At 43.3% G+C, this 18,741-nt stretch overlaps 1 protein-coding gene across 1 annotated transcript in view; it reads left to right on the top strand.

Annotated features, from left to right (window-relative positions):
* SKOR2 (SKI family transcriptional corepressor 2) overlaps nucleotides 1-17,195 on the top strand; it is a 23,558-nt gene extending 6,363 nt beyond the window's left edge. Inside the window, exons 4-7 of the mRNA XM_071425977.1 lie at nucleotides 4,404-4,469; nucleotides 4,863-4,961; nucleotides 8,845-8,912; nucleotides 17,133-17,195. Of these exons, the coding sequence (XP_071282078.1) occupies nucleotides 4,404-4,469; nucleotides 4,863-4,961; nucleotides 8,845-8,912; nucleotides 17,133-17,195 (296 nt within the window). The remainder of the gene's footprint in view (nucleotides 1-4,403; nucleotides 4,470-4,862; nucleotides 4,962-8,844; nucleotides 8,913-17,132) is intronic.
* Nucleotides 17,196-18,741: the final 1,546 nt, after the last annotated feature.

Below are 18,741 nucleotides of genomic sequence, written 5' to 3'. Positions count from 1 at the left end.
TGAGCATATTACCATCCATTTAAAACACACCAAGAATTTGAAATTTTCTAGCTTTTGTGCTTCTAAAATAAAATTGTGGAATAGTTCTCAGATGCACGAACAGGGTTCAGACCAAAAGCCAACAGATTCTTTATATTTTTTAAACATTTCAGTATTTTAGGTTGGTAATGCCTAGATTTGTGAGTGCTTAGTTTGAAATCCTGAAACTCCTTTTCCTCTCTATCTGTTAGTACTTCAATGCGGATGTTTTTTAATCAGATGTTCATGTTTTAAACTTTAAATGGATGTTACAAATGAGAATTTATCTGGGCATAAAAAAAGAACTAGTTTGTTTTAAATTTAAATCACTTTTGGGGGCAAATTGCCATTTGAAACTCCAGATTTTTTGAGACATTTATCAGCCCTGGTACACAAAAACACTTAAAAATGCTTATTGAGTTTCCTAAAGTAGGCATATTTTGCCAAGTCCTGAATACCATATTGATTATTCCCCCCTAAAAGTGGCATGAATATGCAGGATGCATGAATATTTTCAGTAAGTTTAGAATTTCTTCAGGACATACACAAGAGCTCTGCGTGTCTTAGAGCGAGTCTTTAATTTCAGATGCAGAAGGAGCCTCTGGAGCACTGAAAGTCTGCTGGTTCACATCTGCCTACATTTTAAAAAACGGATATAAATGCATATATCTATATATATTTATATCCAGAAGACAGCAGCAACTTTTTGCTGTGGTCTTTGTGTCTGCAGACAGCGCTTCTCTCCAGCTGAAGATATTACTGGGTGTTTAGGCTGTGATGGACCAGTAGTGCTGCGGGCTTCGCAGTATCAGGGGTGAGATGCAGAGCTTTTGGCAGATGTGGTGGGCTCTGCAAGGCACAGTGGTTGTCCAGGAATAGCAGGGATGAAGTGGACACAGAGAAAGAGGAGATGGTTTTACATTACATGGTCTGAAACCACAGGTGTGGTCAGAGTTGTGGAGGGCACAAGCTGGGGACCAGGTGCAGGGCATAGAGCTGGGAGAATGGAATTATATTCCCAGACCATCCATGCTCTATGCTGGACAAATCAGCACATTGAGGTTGCTGAGTTGTCTGGGACTGCGTGGAATTTTTTTGTAGCTGCTTTTCAGAAAGCGTCCTGAGAACTTCCTGGGGAAGGATTGCAGGAGGTGGCAGAGAATGAAGGGGTAACCTGGCTATGTCTGGCTTGTTTGGTTTTTGGTTGTTTTTTCTTACAGTGAGGGCAAAGTGCATTTCTTTTGAGGAGGATAGGTTCAAAAATGTTAAAAATCCAGATGTTAAAAATTCAAATCTTAAGCTGCTCTGGTGGACGTAGAGCTGATAAAATGGCGGCACCGCAGGAGCTGAGGCTGTGCCAATGCCCAACCCTGGGGCCTCTGTTTTTCACAGTGCCAATTTTGAGCAATTTTGAGGTGTCCTTTGTGGGTGTTCACATTCCAGTTTAAGATAGCCATTTGTACCTTTATTCCAGAAAAACAATGTCTGTGCGCCTGATCTTGTGGGGAAGAAGAGGGGCACCCAAAGCTTTCACTGAGGCCTCTTAAGTGGCCTGCAAATATTTCACCCTCTTTCCCCTTATCCAAGAGGCACAGTTTGATTTTCCTGAACAAACTAAAATAGCCTTTCATAAAGGAAATCTCTGTGTCCATACAGAAGGGTGGCAGAGCTTTCAGTCCTGCTGCTCTAAATGCTGCAGGTTTGTGTGCAGACAAGGCCCGGGAGAGTTATGGTGGAGCTATTAGGAGGGGAAGTGATTTTTTCTTAGACTGATTAAAATTCTTTGGGCTTTCTGTTTGTTTGTTTTTAAACACCTATTTAGCTTTTAATTAACATTTAAGAGAAGGGAAGCTGGTTAAATATTCAATACCTCCTCCCTTTCAATTAAGGTAGAACAGTACACAACGTGTGATGAGGCCTCTGGGAAGTATGGAAAAATGGAGAAGAGCAGGCTCCTGATTATCATTTTCAGGGGGACAGGAAAGGTGAAACCCATCTGATTATTACTGCTGTTAACAATAATAACATTGAGATTTTTTTTTTTTTTTTAACATCAGAAAGCAGTTTAGAAATGCAATTATTCTTTAAAACCGTGTGTCCTGTCTTTGGCCTTTAAATACCCCAATTTTTTGCACTCCCATTCTTTACTTATTTCAGGTGCAAGCATGGAGGATTTTCTAATACGCCTTTTCCAGTAGCTTAGTAGGGAGGCTGCAGATGCTGGGGAAGTTATTCTTCATGCTACATGCCCTTATCTTCATTTTGATGCAGTTCTTTCTGTCCCAGAGAGTCAGCAGCTTCAAACCCTGCAGCCCTGGGAGCTCAACCAAGCAAGGGATTACTGTCACCATACTCCAGTCTCTTCCCCTTTCCCTTCCTTCTCCTTGAAAAATCCAGTTATGTTCTGTCTGTGAACTGGTTATCCCTCAAAATTGCACATAAAGCACACAGAAAAGGGTGCCTCAATGGAAAAAATGGGTTGGGAATATGCTATTATTTGTAATTCAGCAAATTCAGCCTTCCTAAACTTAAATCCTGCCCCCTCTTTTGATTTAGTGTACCCTAATTTTCTGACAAAATATTTTGTTTTGATGGCCATCCAGTTTAAAAAAGGATCATGCTGGCTAAAAAAATCCCCCAACAAACCCATTTAACATAGTGGAAACCCCTGAAACCACTGCCCAAAAGGTGATGTATTTTTAAGCCTGCTATTTCTTCTACTGTGGTGAGACAACTTACCTGTGGAAAATACTTTGCTTTTTTACCAAATATCCCACAAAAATGATTTTTTTTTCTTTAAATCACCATGTTACATAAATGAGTTTTTAAAATGGAATTGCTGGCACCAGATACCAGTTGTGCAAATGTATATTCCTGAATGAGTGGTTGCTTTTTGGCGCTTTTTTTTAAGGATTGCAGAGAGTGGAGATGCTAAAATGCAGAGCTATTGGATAGGTTTCATATGCTATAACTTCAAGGTTTACTGGATATAGGATTGCATCGATTAAAAACAGAAAAAAAATGTTTCACAAAAAGATTTCTGACTGCATCTATTGCAAGACATTCCAATTCAACTTTAAAATTAGCCTATTGTGATGACACAATAATTTTTAAAGTAACTGCTGTATGTTGTCCGATGACCTATTCAGTGCTCTGGATTTTTATTTAAAAAAAAGCAAAACCAAACAAAACATCAAAACCCAAGGTATTTTCTCCATGAACCTCTCTTCTAACTACATAAGCATATGAATATATTTATATATATGTCTCTTGTGGTTACTTATCAGTCGAGTTAATGATGTGTATTTACTGGCTGGACTAAAACAAGAATTAATCCAATTAGTTCAATAATTGGTTATTTACCAAATATTTTCTTAATTATTGAGAGTCCATTTCTACTTCAGCTGTAAATAACAGAAATTCTCCCATCAATTTCAGCTTAAGTAGTATTTTATTATTTTTAGAAAAGTTTTTCATAGCTTTTATAGAAGCTATTCATAGAAATCACAGGAAAAAATTTGCAGTTGCAGAGGATAGTGAAAGTAATACCTTTTGTCAGAAGGTTCAGCTTTCAAGTCAAACTGCCATTCAGGTGAACTTCACAACTTGTGACTTTTTAATTTTTTAAAAATTTAATTCAATTTGTAGACAAAAAAAAAGGCTGAAGGAAGTAGCATGCATGTGTCTGGAAATAGCCAAATTCTGTTACATGGAAAATTCTGTGCTATAATATGATTAAAAGTTGATGTGAGCAACCTAAGACAATTGAGTCCCTCAATTGGCTGACCCGGGAGCTGTATCCTTTTTATGCAAATACCACTAATGTCAATTTTATCTCAGCTGGATATAAATTATATCCAGTTGCAACACACCCATGCCATGGATCCCTGGAAGATGATAAAGATAGAGAGCTGATGAAGGCAAAAAGGCATTTTTCCTGTGGATTCTGGAACAGGGTCCTACCCAGATGGAGAGTATGGGCTTCCCGTTGAGAGGAGAAGAGATGAGACTGTAGAGAAAGATCTTCCTTTTTCTCTGCCTGCTCCCAGTTGTTCTCTGATAAGAGTATCTTCAAGAGAGGGATTAGAGGGAAAGGAGGAATCAGCTCAGCAAGAAGAATATCAAGGAGACATCAGCTATTGTCTGCAAGAGGCCATGCTGTAGGCAGATACTTCACTGAACTAGGGAAAATAGGAATTCACAAATATTTGTGAATTTGTGCTATGCACCCAGAAATTTGTAGATAAACCTCGATCTTACTCTTTCTTTATATTTTTGCCCCTTTTTTTGCTCTCCAGATTCTCTGAAGCAGATGTGTAGTAAGGACAGCACTGACAAAAAGCACCATCAGTAAATCAATAACTTTTTTCTTTCTCTTTTTTAAGGAGAACACACACAAGAAACCAATTCACCTCATTCTCTGAAGAAGGATGTGGAAAATATGGGGAAAGGTAAAATAAATAAGGGCCTCTTACATTATAAAACTGCTCTTTGTTTTAATAGAATATGAGGATAATAGGGGGCACTTTTGTTCTGCGCCATATTTTAAGCTTGTCAAGTAACATATGAATAATATATGGACCTTTGGGTGGATATAATTGAGATTAATGCATATATATCAATCAATACATGACACTGTAATATAATACTTTAAAATAATATATTACATTGATTTATATTCATGGCTTTCTGCACAAAATCTATGGTAGGTCTATGCAACACTTTTTTTTCTTTTTTTTTAATAAGCGCTAAAATATTTTGTCTTAGAGTAATGAATTGCTCTGCAACTGTTCTTTCAAGAATTATTTATACAGATTATCAAAACCACTTCTTCTCTTTGTTAGAGGAACTCCAGAAGGTTCTGTTTGAGCAGATCGACCTACGGAGGAGGCTGGAACAGGAATTCCAGGTGTTGAAAGGAAACGCGTCTTTCCCAGTCTTCAGTAAGACACAAAATCTGTGGTTTTGGTGTTGTGCCTGTTTGTGGTTGGTTGCTGCCAGGCTGATAAAATGAGACAGGCTCTCAGTTGTGCTGCCATGATCTTGGGCTTAGTTCTGCTGAGTCCAGGTTGGGCAGGGCTTGGAGCAAGCTGGGATGGTGGGAGGTGTCCCCAGGGTTGGAATGAGGTGATTTTTAGGGTCCCTTTCAACCCCTGCTGTGGCTTTGCAGCTGCCCAAGCAGGTCTTTTATAGGGAAAACACAAAGCTGGATGTCTGTTTTGGTGTGCATCCTACTAGTTTTGGTAGCATTGATTACAGTGAGTAGGCAGAAACACATCTGGGTCCTCATGGGGTACCGTGAAGTTGGTGTCTCAGCCAACACCCCTCAGGGGCTTCTGAAGACAAGATACTTAATCCTTGTTTTCAGGAGGTTCCTAATACTCATTTTCAGGAGGTTCCAGCTGATGCTGGAGAATTGATCTGGCCTTTTTAAAGAGTAGAAATTCCTGCTTGGATTTTTCCCGTTGGGAGAGGCCGTTTGAGATGGCCCTTCCATCACGGCTGCTGAGCAGGGTGCTGCTGCCCAGGGTGATGGAGCACGCGGGGCATGGCTCAAATAAAACAAAATGGGCAACAAGCAGGGTTTTTGTGAAGGGCTGATTGTACAGGGACGTGGAAAAAGATACCTTGACTGGGATCTCTCAAACGACACTGGAGCAATGGCAGAAAGATTCTTCCAGAGAAATCCCACCTAGATCAGGATGATCCTACTGGAAAAGGAGGGAGCACAGACAGCATTTTCATATTGTTCAAAGAAAATATGCTTGTCCCCTTTCTGTAGCATCAGATAGGTATGCTTAGGGAAGCAAGGAAGTGTTAGGAATCTGGGAATGACCCCATCTTTAGCCCGAATATTGAAATATGTAGACAGCTCCATAAATAAAGAAGAGTCACTTGACATGATACAGATATTAATGAAAGGAGCATAACCTCATCCTTCAGAATAAATCCAGTCATTACTTGGGTTTGGGAGTGAGGTAATTTTCAAATAATTCGTGGGGATCAAAATGCTGCTCTGTGGTATTGGTGAAATGGCATCTTGGACTTTTGCCATTCAAGTCTCTTATTTATCCTTTTGTTCTTCTACAGTAAAATTAATGCTCTGTCTTTGCCATGTAAATAAACACTGCAATTAAACCACATGAAATACAATTCAAATAAAAGAAAAGAACAAGTACGGCCGACCAAGGAAGTGGTGACTGCTGTATGGTGGCTTGAAAAATATGTGGTTTCAATGTACCACAAAGTAGTGGTCAATTTTCTTCAGGATTAAAATAGAAAACAGATAATGTGCTATAAAACATACCTACAAGTGACCGTAAAGCCTATTTACAGATTTAGATTTACCAAAAAAACCCACCCCTCCTCCGCGTGTAATAAAACAAGAAAAAAAGAAAAAAATTACTTTTGTAAAGTAAATCAGTGTAAATCCATGTTGAGGGTGTTTTGTCCTCTATTGCATTGTGCCCTCCAGCACAGGAGAGTGTGGCTGTTCCAGGCTCTTGCTGTTGGGCTGTTGCTTTAGGCTGGGTATTAGAATGGTATTGGTGTCTTGGGCAGGGAGGAGCCAGGCAGAGGAGTTTTTGGAGACTCAACTAAAGGAAAGTTGAGGTAAAATTTAAATTGTATTGAAAACTCATCCCTGTTTCAGCTGGGAGACAACATGAGAGATGTGGAAGGCAGTACTATTGTCTCTGGAAAATGTCAGGTTACCTGCAGTGAGCTCCAGAGTCACCTCCTTTGGGTCTTCCACCTGGAACTGAGCACATTTGGGGTGCTCTACCTTCACAGCATCGAGGCACTGCTCACAACAGGACTATGCAGTAAATGGTGTTTGGTTTCAGAGTTCTCCTCTCGTTTAAATCACTGTCAAATGAGAACTGAGCTTATTTGCAAGCTCCCTAAGCAGTGCTATGGTGCAGTCTTCTCTGTGGCCTCTTGAACCTGCTTGAAACACGGACTGTGATAATTTATAAAACAGCAAGACCTTGTATTTTTCACATTGCTGTTGGGCTTGAAAGCTGCAGGTGAAATTTTCTTTTCCCTTTAAGGTCTCTCAATGCAGAGATCACTCAAATTAAAAAAAAAAAAAAATTAAAAAATCAGATCACATGTAGAAAGTCAAAGTATTTGCTGTCCTGATAAAAATGCAAGTATCTCTGCATGGTGACAGTGTGTTCTCCTGGAGCCCTGCTCTGGTTTGTGCCCTCCGTGTCGGCTGCTCCGCGTTCTGTCCGTCTGCATTTTAAACAATGTGGCAATAAAACGGTGGAGACGCAGTCTGGGTACTTAAAGTATTTAATTTTGTGTTAAGAAAGCTATTTAAATATTCATATCTTTTCTCCTGGGTACTGCTTATGGCTTTGTCTGTGAGCGTTTGGACTCGGATAAATGCCGCCGGAAAAAAACGCTGTCCCTACCATTAACACCCCATTTCCACTGTGAGCTTGGGCATTTGCTGTGCAGGGCTGAGCAAGATCCCTGAGCTGTTTGTTTGGAGAGGTGATGAGCCCATGAAGAGGCAGCTGGGAGGAAAGCATTGAGGGGAAAAAGGAAAATTTCTCCTTAAAGCCTACTCAGAGTGGAGCTGGAGGACCTCAGTTGCAATTATCAGCCTTTAGCAACCAGGACAGGAGGCAGTTACCTTTTTATACTTTTTGGGGGGGGGGGCTAGGGAAAGAGGAATTTATTTTTGTTGGCTTATTTTTCTGATCAAGTCAGAGTAGAGGGAATAGGTTTAACAGTTCTGTGGGAATATACTGGAAATCTGAAGAATGTCATTGAGATAATGCCACCATGTCCTTTTCAGCGTGGTTGTGCTGGACTCCTGAGAGCTTCAGCTTGCCAGAATTTCTCACTCTTTCCCTGTTTCATTGCTCTTCCCCTGCCTCCTTTTCTTTTAACAACAACTTCAGTTCATTATTTAGAGGAGACAAAGTTCTTTTTTGAGAGGGGGACAGAGCTCTGCCCTCTTGTTATTTCTTCCAGGACAGGCTCCTTAGTTGAATCAAAATGATAGTGGCTGGGATGGGTTTTCTTTCCTCTTCCATTTAACAGCCCATCCTTGCACCCTGACCTCCATCAGGCAGCTCTTGGAGTTCTCTGTTTCTTGTTTATATTCCTCTTTTTCCCAACCACCAACAGAAGTGTTAGGGAGCACAGAGCATCAGTTAGTCTTCTAACAAATGAAGTTTTGTCCAAAATGGCTGTTTAGGAGGAAAATCAGGGAAGGAGGATCTACTGGAGCAGGAAGGCTGGCCTGTGCTGTAACCCAGCTGCCCAGGATCTCTCTTTCAAAGACTTTCTCCCTTCCAAATTCCACGTCACTCTTTATGGAGCTTCAGTTTTTTGTTCAAAGCCATCAGCGCGATGCTACAAACCACAAATCAAACCCTGCATCCTTGAACGCTTTCTCCTCTCACACGCTGGACATCGCTGCTGGTGTCAACAGATTTATGCCAAAGCAAAGAAGAGCAGCTTCTGCTCTTCTCTTCAGGGCCTGAAGAAGTTTGACTAATGACTGCAGAGCCTTGCTCGTGCAGGAAAATAGCTGGGAATAAATGCTAGCAAACACAAAGTTAGCATCCTACATTTTCTGCTGGGGGAAGTAGTGAAATCTAGCTTTTCCACATTTTTTCTGGTGTCAGTAGTGTCTCCTATTAGACACATATTTGTTAGGCGTGTGTTTTAATTGAGTGAAGGACTTTTGTAATGCTTTGTGCTTCCTCAGTAGTGACTGGGCTTGATTTAGCTTGGTTGGTGTCAATACTGCCGTGCGGTCTCTGTTTCAATTATTGCACCTACATTTTTTCCCCTCTCATACAGACAATTTTCAAGATCAGATGAAGCGGGAGCTGGCGTACAGAGAAGAAATGGTGCAGCAGCTACAAATCGTAAGTTTACTTTCTGTGATAAAAATGTCTTCAGCTGCTGCTTTGTGTTTTTTAAACTCACACCTCAAATTTTTCCTTTTTGGGCCATGCAGATGCACCATTACCAAGCTTCTATTGCCTTACATTTAGCAAGAGGTAAACACGCAGTTCTCAGCTGGTTTGGAGCCTAATTACCTGGAGATTTACTTTCATACAGTAACCAGATGTGTCTTCATGTTTCAACTAAACAAAATGTGTTGACACGGAGAGGTACTTCTGCAGAGAGGAGGAGTGAATCAGTAAACTTTGAGCAGTTAAATGTTTCTGCCTAGGGAATCTGCTCAATCCCTGCTTCCCACCAGAAAATAAACCTTAGGATGTGTCTTTTTCTCATTTCAGACACTAGAAGAAGTGCTTAACTCAGCAGTAAAGGATCAAGTTGCCAAAACACAGTTCAGTGCAGGCACACGTTACTGTTGGGTCTCTTGCTTGTTATTTTAAAACCAAGAGGGATTTTGCCTGTGTGCTAGTGCAGCTCTGGATCATCACATCCAGCTGTGTTGTTTTGAAAAGTTGACGTTCTTAATCCAGTGCAAGCAAAGGGGCTGGAGCACGGGAAGCTGTTCCACACTCAAATAAATGAATGCCTAGTGTGGTTTCAAGAGCAGTGCATGGTGAGGCTGTCAGCTAATGCTTGCTTTGCTGGTGCTTTCTCTGTGGTCAATCTGACATTGCTCAACAGGGTTTTGTTTTTGAGGCAAGGTTGGCAAATATCCCCATTTCTCTGAATCAGCCCTGTGCTCCCCCATTGAAATTTTCCTCCTGCTTGTCACGGGGCAGAGATGGCATTGCCCAGCCTCCTGGTACTGTCATTTTCTAATTGATGGGTTAGGACATAAAAGTAAATTTGAAGGCCAGGATTGTCAGACTTGTGCTCCGATGCTTAGAGGCGTTTAGGACTGGCCTTATTTTTAGAGCTGCCGAGCATCCACGCACCCCATTCCTGCTGACTGCAGAGATTTCAATGAGACATGGAGGGTGTTTGAAAGAGGCTGTTTGTGGAGGAAACTCAGGCCCAGAGAATCTCTGGGTGTTTTTTGCAGCTGGTCTGCACTCTTTTCCTTTAGTGTGCCCATTGTTACTGTGTCCCCCTTTGTGTCCCGACGACAGGCAGGAAGTTTTGCTTGACCCGTGAATTTTGTTGTCACAGAAAATTCCAGTTAGGATGCCATCCTGAAAAGCACTTCCTCTGCTGCTTTGGACTTGAGGCAGGTGACCAGCTGAATTTCCTGATGCAAAGAACTTCTAAGCACAAAGTTTATGGGCTCACCCAGGTCCTTATCTCTTGTGTCAGCTGAACTTGGAGCTGGCTAACTCTGCCTCCCAGGGAGAGAATGGATCACCTCTGCCATTCACCTCGTGGCCCTGTGGTGAAGTTGTTTCTGGAACTGGATATCCCAGACCTCCAGCAAGCTGGCTGCGGTGGTTTTCCTGATTTTCTTGGTCAGGAAAATAAATATGATCAAGTAATTCACATCCTTTTCACTTACTGACTTGTTCCATGGACAGACTAAGGGGCATTTAATCATTTAACAGAGCTGAATGTACTTACAGAGAATATTTTCAACATTTAATGTGCTGCACCAACAACTCAGGACCTCTTCCCTCACTACAGATGCCTTAATTTAATTATTACTAATGGAAATGTTGTTGAATCACCAGTAAGTCTTCATGCTCATGTTTGTGGGTCAGGTTGTGATCAGTGAGACTGATAAAAAGATGTTTGTATGAAAAACTGAGTCACTCCTGCAAATAATGAGTGTGTTTGCCAAAATGAGGGCAGAAATCTTCAGAATTGTCTGGGCTGATAACTGAAATGGAGTCAGCACTTTCGAGATGATAATCCCAGCAGTGGCTTTAATTCATTTGTGGGAATATATCTTGTATGTTTATATCTAGAATTAAGATTAATGAACTGAATGTGGTAATGGTAGAACTACTTTGGCCTTCCAGGGTTATTGCATGGATGAATTGGTGCAGAATACACAAAAAAACATGTCTGCTTTTGATTTTTTGTTTAATTGCTGTTATTGTTTTGTTTTTAACTGGCACTTTTTAGGTGCTTTTTTTTTTACCTGAGATGCTGCACTACTACTTTGACAGGGCTTTAACCTAATTTCCTTGTAGAAAATAGAAGTACAAAGAGAAAAGGAGAAGCGTTTCATACATACTGAAATCATAGTTTTACTTAGACTTTCATAGGTGTATGCTTTTGTAGTACTAAGCTCAAAATTTATTGATGTAACTAGCCACAGAACTGGACTTAATTGCTTTTAAAAATTATTTTACAAAAAATACAGATGCCTAGAGTCAAGGGGTTTTTTGGCTCTTCTCACTGCTGAAGATATACAACTCAAATTAGTCCTTCCTGAATACCCCTGGAAAGGTTTAACAGCCGTGTGGATGTGGCACTTGGGGACATGGATTGGTGTGGGCTGGGCAGTGCAGGGGAAATGGTTGGATTTGAATATCTTGGAGGGCTTTTCCAACCTAAATGATTCTGTCATCCCCTGATCCCCTGAAACTGTGGGTACCAGAGAGAGGTTTTTCCAGAACGATTATTTCACTCACCCTGAACTGAGTAATCAGACTCTAAAATTAATTAACCCAGCATGTTCGTTCTTTCGGAAATATCTGTAATACAAGCTGACCGCGATCACGAAAAGAAAATCAACCAATCCTGATTGCATTTGAAAACTTCCCGGCGCCAACACCCGCTGCAGACTGCCGTGAAGCTCGTGCCCTGCACTGGCCGGGGCGCTTTTTGTCCCGTTTTTTTGGGGAGATTCTTCCCCGTTTTGGGAGCGGTCCGTGGCAGCGCGGCCCGCGGGTGCCCTCTGCCGCCCACCGGCCGCCACTGCAGCGGCCGCGGCGCGCTAAATCCGCGCTCAAATCGAGCCGGGCTTAAATCAAAGCAGGGCTGGATCGGCGGCCCCCCGCTGCCCCGGCTGCTCTGCCCGAGCCGCAATTGAAAAATAATAATATTCCATGGCTTCCTGAAAGCCAGGAGTAAGGCTCAGGTCGCTGGGAAAACGGGGTGGGCCCCGTTCTCTTACATCTTCACTGGTGGGTGTTGGGTCCTTTGCAGGCAGCCTGGCTCAGAGGGCTGCTGGAGCAGCAGGTTGGTGTGTGGCCTTTAGTTTTGACGGGAATCACTGCATGAGTAGGGCTGCAAGTGGCCACTGGAGGTCCCCGAGTACAAGCTCCCTGTTGGAGAGGAGTCCTGCGGAGCACATTGCTCAGAACAGCTCTCCAGGCAGGTTTTGAGCACCTCCAGGGAGGAAGGCTCCACAGCCTCTCCATGCAGACTGTTCCAGTAAGGAATTTCTTCCTGATGTCCAGGTGGAATTTCCTGTGTTTCAGCTTTCAGAGTTTTCCAAGTGTCTGAAGCAGCTACCGGGAAGTTTTGCAACCTGTTTGTGCCAGGATCTTGGCCAAATGCTAGGAAACAACCTATCATCATATTTAAGGAGAAAATGGATCTTAGACTCCCTGAATGCATTTTTCTCTTCCTCCGCTGGCAAAGTGCTGCCTCCCAAATTGGCTGAGTACAGGGTGTGTACGAGGGGATCGTGTATAAAATGTGGATTTTGCATGTGGATCCTGTTGTGCCAGGGAAGGTTTAAATTGGATATTAGGAAAAAATTCTTCACTGTCAAGCACTGAGGTCAGCTGTTCAGGGCAGAGGTGGTGTCCCCATCCTTGGAGGGGTTTAAAGGCTGTGTGGATGCAGCACTTGGGGACATGGGTTAGTGGTGAGCTGGGCGTTGGTGGCATGGTTGGACTCAATTATCTTAGAGATCTTTTTGAACCTAGAAGGTTCTGAGATTCTGAGGATCATCTGGCTTTTGTTAATGAGTTGTACAGAAAGGGCCAGAGAGGAGGAACTGCTGCCCAGGAGGATGGGGGAAATTCAGACATCACACAGGTGGTACAGCCTTAGAAGAGCTCACCTGCCTTTAGAGTTTTTAGTTTCTGTCCAGTGAGACCAGAACTCATCTGCTGGGACAGCCCAGCACCATAACCAAGTACCAAGCCACGTCCTGCCCGAGACTCTGCATCTGTCTGATATTGTCTTCTGAGCAGCTGTGTTAGTGGAACAGACTTTAAAACCATGAACTTTCTCCCGAGCTGCCTGGTGAGAGAAAAAGATCAGAAGCAGTATTTCCAGCATTATGATTTTAATGTTTTTCCTTTAAAGTTTTCATGAACCTCTCTCAAACATGGCCACAGGAAAGTAGAACGCCAAGCAGGAAGTTTAAGCCTTCTGCAAACTAAAGAGCTTTTCTCAATTTTCCCTCAGAGGTACCTTACAAGTAGTTTGTGGGTTCTCAGTGGTGACCTGTCCATCAGGAAAAGCTCAGGTGGTATTCATCACCCGTGGTGGTTTAGATCATCAGCTGAAAATCCATCCCACTGATTTTACATTGGGGTAACAGGTGAAGGTTTTTGAGGTGTGTTAGAAATGTGAAACACTCAGGCAGGCCTTTGTCTTTCTGGATTAGGTGAAAAATGATGGTTTGGTTTTGTTTGGGATATTTTAATTAGGTTATGCTCCCATGAACTGACTTCTTCCTGACCAGCCTCACTTTGGGCTGATAAAAATGTTCAGAGCTCAGAACTGGATCCATCTGGAACTGCTCTGTGTTTTATGGCTTTCTGCTCTCAGTGCTCCTTTAAATCAACTCTGTTCTTCAGAGTCAGGCAATAAAATAAATCAGGAACTATCTTTCTGCAAAACTGATTTCCATCTCTGCATCATCTTTCACCCTGATCCTTAGAGATTGACAAGGAATGTTTAAAAGAAGGGGAAGAAATCCACCATGTGGTTAATGTTGGTAAATCTTCAGAGGCACGAGAACCTGTCCCTCTGGGTTGCACTGTAATTCAGAAGAGCACCAACAGCTCCAAAATTCCTAGTTTACACTGCTTATGGAAAGACAGTGCTTTTGTTCAACTCATGTACTCATCATCCAAACAAGAAGCACCCACATTTGTGTGTGGGGAGATCTGGGCTCTCAAAAACAGGAAATGGGAAATGGCAGCACTTCAGTGCCATTTGCGATTTCTGTGCTTGGCCTGAAGTGGTGCAGCTCAGATGATTGACCTTGGAGAGCATGCAAACAGCTGTTCAGCAGAATGGCTCTCGGATTTCTTGAGTGTCATCTTGTGCTGAAGTGCCTGCTCACAGGCACACAGATAATGACAGGTAAAAGAACATTTCTGGGACGCTGTGTCCTGTGTCCTCAAAAGGCTCATCCCTGATTGTGTACAGGAAAGTGAGCTGTTTTCACCAGAATTTTATTTCTTGTTGTCAGTTTTTCAGTTGTTTTTTTGGTTGGTTTTTTTTTTTTTTCAAAGATAGGTGAGCAAAACTTGTATCCAGACATCACATGTGAATATGCCTTGGGTGGATAGGATGGAGCTCTGCCTCTTTCTCCAGTAAATTCAAATGTTGAAGGAAAGGATGCCTTGTTGAAATTTAAGCAGAAAGCTTCCTTTCCTTTAGAATCTGCAGAAATTCTGATCAAAAATGGGTGTGGACGTGCAGGCAGCCACAAGCCAGCCTCAGCTACTGCATGACTGCAAAATATTTTTTCTAGGCAACAGAAGGCAGGGTGATGTAAAATCTTGTACCTCAGCAGAGATGGGATGCAGAGGTGAAGCCTTGAAAGAGGATGGTGTGCTAAAGCTTCTTTGACATCTGAGTGTGTAAACAGAGATCAGAGAGGAACTTCAGAAATGACTCCCCAATCCCATCCATTGCCTGTGCCTTGGTTCGAGTCGTGGGGCAGGCTCCAGGCTTGCTGAGTTGGCTCCTTCCAGGTGGAATAAATGGGAATGTGCTCCAGGAATGCACAGAGGACTGTGCTCCAGTCCCTGATGGGTACCAGGACTAGACTGGAGTCAGCCTGTAGGAAAAAGGACTCAGTGTCCATATTGCATTTTTCTTGGAGTTTCTCTTCAGGTCTGCTCTCATTGTGTTTCCTACTAATGTGGATCTGGTCACAAAAACTGGGTTTTTTGCTGCTTAAAACCCCCTTCACTTTTGTTATTTCTGTACACCCTTTGAAAAGGGCCACCTTTTTGCCAGGAAGAGCCCTAAATCCTCTTCCACCACAGCTTCAGAGTTACTGAATGCTCTGACAACGACAGAAATAGAAGATGACATTGTAGGTGATTTAACTCATGGAGAAAGCAGTCATTTCCCTGTTGAACAGCCACCTCTCCCACTGCCATCAATTGCCAGGAGATCAGGTAAAACAACACACGTTAGAAAGATGCCAAATATAGCGGAGAAGTGGATTGAGAACAGTTAATTTCTGACAGAATGTACCCCGCTGTATTATCTAGGTCAGTACAGCTTGGGAGATGTCCTACATAATTTGTGTCCATGCAAACCCAAGCTGGCCTTCGTGAGTGGGAGAGAGGCAGGAATCAGCTGGCGAGGCACCACAGGTCCCAGCTGGAGCGTGCTTGATTCTTTTTGTGCAGTTTGTTTGTGGCTCCCTTTTGCATCCAAACCACGGCCAAAGGTGATCAGGGAAGCAGCTTCCCTGCACCCCCCTCTCTGCTGCAGCTTGGGAAGGAGTTTTGCAGCCTTTGCAAGCTCCGTGTCCTGAAGGCAGCTGTGCCTGGGGACATGGTGGAGGGGACAGCTCTGTTTTTTAGCGGGGGGGATCTGGCCACGAGCTTCCTGATTCCTATTGTCTTCTGTCAGGGGAAGGGATTATAAGAGTAGTCAGACAAAACACCTGGAATCTTGGTCTTTTCTGGCTTGTGCACACACATTTCCCCTTTCCCAGGGCTGTGCAGGGGGGAAGCAGCGTGCACCTGTGGAAGGCTTCTGCTTTCATTCAGCCACAGACACTGCTCCTTCCTGGTGCTGCTGCTTTCAGCCAGATTGATCTCCTTTCCCAGGACATGAAAGGGTTATCTCTTGAGCTTCAAAAGCCCCTCTCTCTCCTCTCATCCTGATCCTTCCCTCCTCTTTTTCCTGCTTAAGGTGGGCAGGGATGGATGAGTCTCTCGATGTCGTTGCAGACGCGATGCTTTACCCCAGCCCAGAGGCACAATGGCTGGGCACAATTCACACAAACATCCTCATAATGGAGGGGCATAGTGGATTTAAAATAATTATGGGCATAATGTATTTAAAATCAAAACAGGGATGTACAGGAACATGTGAGGTCAGTGGATACGGATGTAAATTCACTGTGTCTAGGTGTGTGGGGCAGGTTGCTTGAACTCTGCATTTGCCCATCTTCTGCTGTTTCTTCTGCTGTTTGTGCAGGTTAAGGCCTTGATCCTGACTTCAGGTGACAGAATTGTCAGCTTGCAGTGACATATTTGACATTATTTGTGAGCATATTCTGGAGTGCCTGGCAGCAGAAGCAGGTCAGCTCAGTGTGCAGCAGCACCTAGGAGCGCAGGGACACAGGATTTTTTGATCTCCCAGCCTGAATTCCTCCAGCAGTCCCTCCAAAAGTCATCATCAAAGAATTTGTAGCCAGTTGGATTCCCAGCTATGGGGAAATCTCAGAGCAATTTAGTTTTGTTGCATTCTAAAGGCCCAGCACTGAAGAAGAGCAGCCCTGTAATGTATTCCCACTGGCCAATGAGCACATCATCCCACTTTGTTTCTAAATATAACTGTGTTCCCTAATATGCCCATGTTCTCTGTTTTTCTTTAATTATTTGTTCCACTTCAGTGGCTTCCCTTCAGATTGGTGCAAGTTGGAGATAACTATTATGAACTTCCTAATTAGGGGGATATAAATACACGAAGTCTCACGCTCCCAACCTGCTGTATTGTGGCTGTGCAGGGATCAGTGTGCATTGCCTGATCTGCCACAGACAGCTGACTTTTTATGATCTCACAGGTGTCCTTATCCTTTGTCAGCCTCTGATATAAACACAGCATCAGAATGCATCTTTTACACTGAATTTTAAGATTCTATCTGTTCTTTTAATTCTGGCCATTTTTTATTTTATTTCTACTTCAACTTCCCTGAGGTTTCATAAAGAGTTGAACCTTTGTATTTAATATGTTGTTTCCTACAATTCCTCCCCATTTTCAGGAAGGAAAACAAAACCTTTCATTTACAGGGATTTCCATCTTGGGTGTTTTGTCAGCCAAACCTTGTCTTGAGCAGTGTCTCTGTTTCTGTGTCATTCCAGATTCCCTATGCAGCAAGCTTGATCAGGAAAGAAAAGCTCGGTGCACACCTCAGCAAAAGCTAAAGGTGAGCTTGTGAGAAAGAGACTTCATTCCACTTGACCTGGCTGCCTGTGTTCCTCTGCAGCCATTGCAGGAATTAAGAGGATCATTCTGTTGTTTGATGTGGCTGGTTCTGGTCCCAAAGCCCTCTCTGTGCAGGTGCTGTGCTACAGTCTAGAGCTGATAAATCACATGTGGCACGAATTACGAGACTTCACTGGGGTGGGATGTAGTGCTGGGAGCTGACCCATGGGTCCTGCAGTGACAGGACAAAGGCTCCAAACTGGGAGTAGCTTTAAATTAAATATTAAAGTAGCTTTGAATTAAATATTAGGAAGAAATTCTTCCCTGTAAGGGTGGGGGGGCCCTGGCCCAGGGTGCTCAGAGCAGCTGTGGCTGCCCCTGGATCCCTGGCAGTGCCCAAGGCCAGGTTGGGCAGGGCTTGAGCACCCTGAGATGGTGGAAGGTGTCCCTGCCCATGGCAGGAGTAGGATGAGGGGATCTTTAAGGTTCTTTTCAATCCAAACCATTCCATGCCTCTAACTGCCTGAGCTTGTGCTTTTCCTGACACTGAAAAGTGTCATCAAGGTCAATTTACCTTCAGTGGAAGGAGGGGAGCACCTTGGCATTCAGGGCTCAAAAAGAAATGTTCGTGCTCCAGGAAGGGAGGAGTTTTTCTGCCCTTAATGGAACTGCTTTAGGAAAAACAGTGCATCAGCAAATTTTGGGAGTCTCTCAGAACCCCCTGACTGTGTTTCTGAAGTTCAGTGTCCTACAGAAGGTCATTCTCCTGCTGCTCACGTGCAGGGCCTTCCTAAACCAAACACTACATTTTTCAGGACTGTCTATTAGAAGGGTTCGTTTAGTAGAAACACCACCTCCATCATCAGTGGCCTGGGAGAGTCCAGTTTTGGACGCTGAAGTTTTAACATTTAAATGACATTCTCTTGGCTTTTTCCTGGCAAAACAAGAAGATTAGGGATTGGAGACAGATGCCAAAAGCTGGTAGCCCTGCTGCTGTGTTATGTCACGAAATCTGCCTTGCAGATTCACTAAAAAAATCCCCGAGGAGAAGTAGGGGGATTAGAAAAAGAACAGCTACTCATACACAGATATCTCAGTAATGCACAAAATAGTGGTATTCAAGAGAGTATCTAAGAAGGGCTTGATTGTAGAGATGATGGAGGTTTGCCTGAGCTGTAGAAGAAGCAGATTCTTAAAAATAAAAGCAGTAGGAGTAAGTACAGAGTAACCAGATCGCCACGATCTGTAGCCCGGAGCTCTGCCCGCTGAGATAAGGAGATTATTCTGAGCACCAAGCTGGTCTCTTTCGGCTTTGTGCACACTTCCTTACTGACTGCCAGCGTTTTCCAATTGAGCTTACAGCAATCTGAGCGCTGATTTAAAACAAACTCAGCGGCACTAACACCCCGACTAAAAACAGCAGGTCAGGAGCAGCATGTCCTGCCCCAGTGCCGCATCTGCGGCGCTTGATGACCAATAAAAACCTGCCTGAGGACGGCAGCATCGGAGGAGAGGAGCAGTTTGCTGCCATCACCGGGCTTCCAG

This window comes from Agelaius tricolor, unplaced genomic scaffold, assembly GCF_023055355.1.
Source record: "Agelaius tricolor isolate 1412-34295 unplaced genomic scaffold, bAgeTri1.0.p SCAF_4, whole genome shotgun sequence".
Classification (NCBI taxonomy): Eukaryota; Metazoa; Chordata; class Aves; order Passeriformes; family Icteridae; genus Agelaius; species Agelaius tricolor.
The sequence above is the reverse complement of the archived record's forward strand: the minus strand, read 5'-3'. Positions and strand labels throughout refer to the sequence as shown.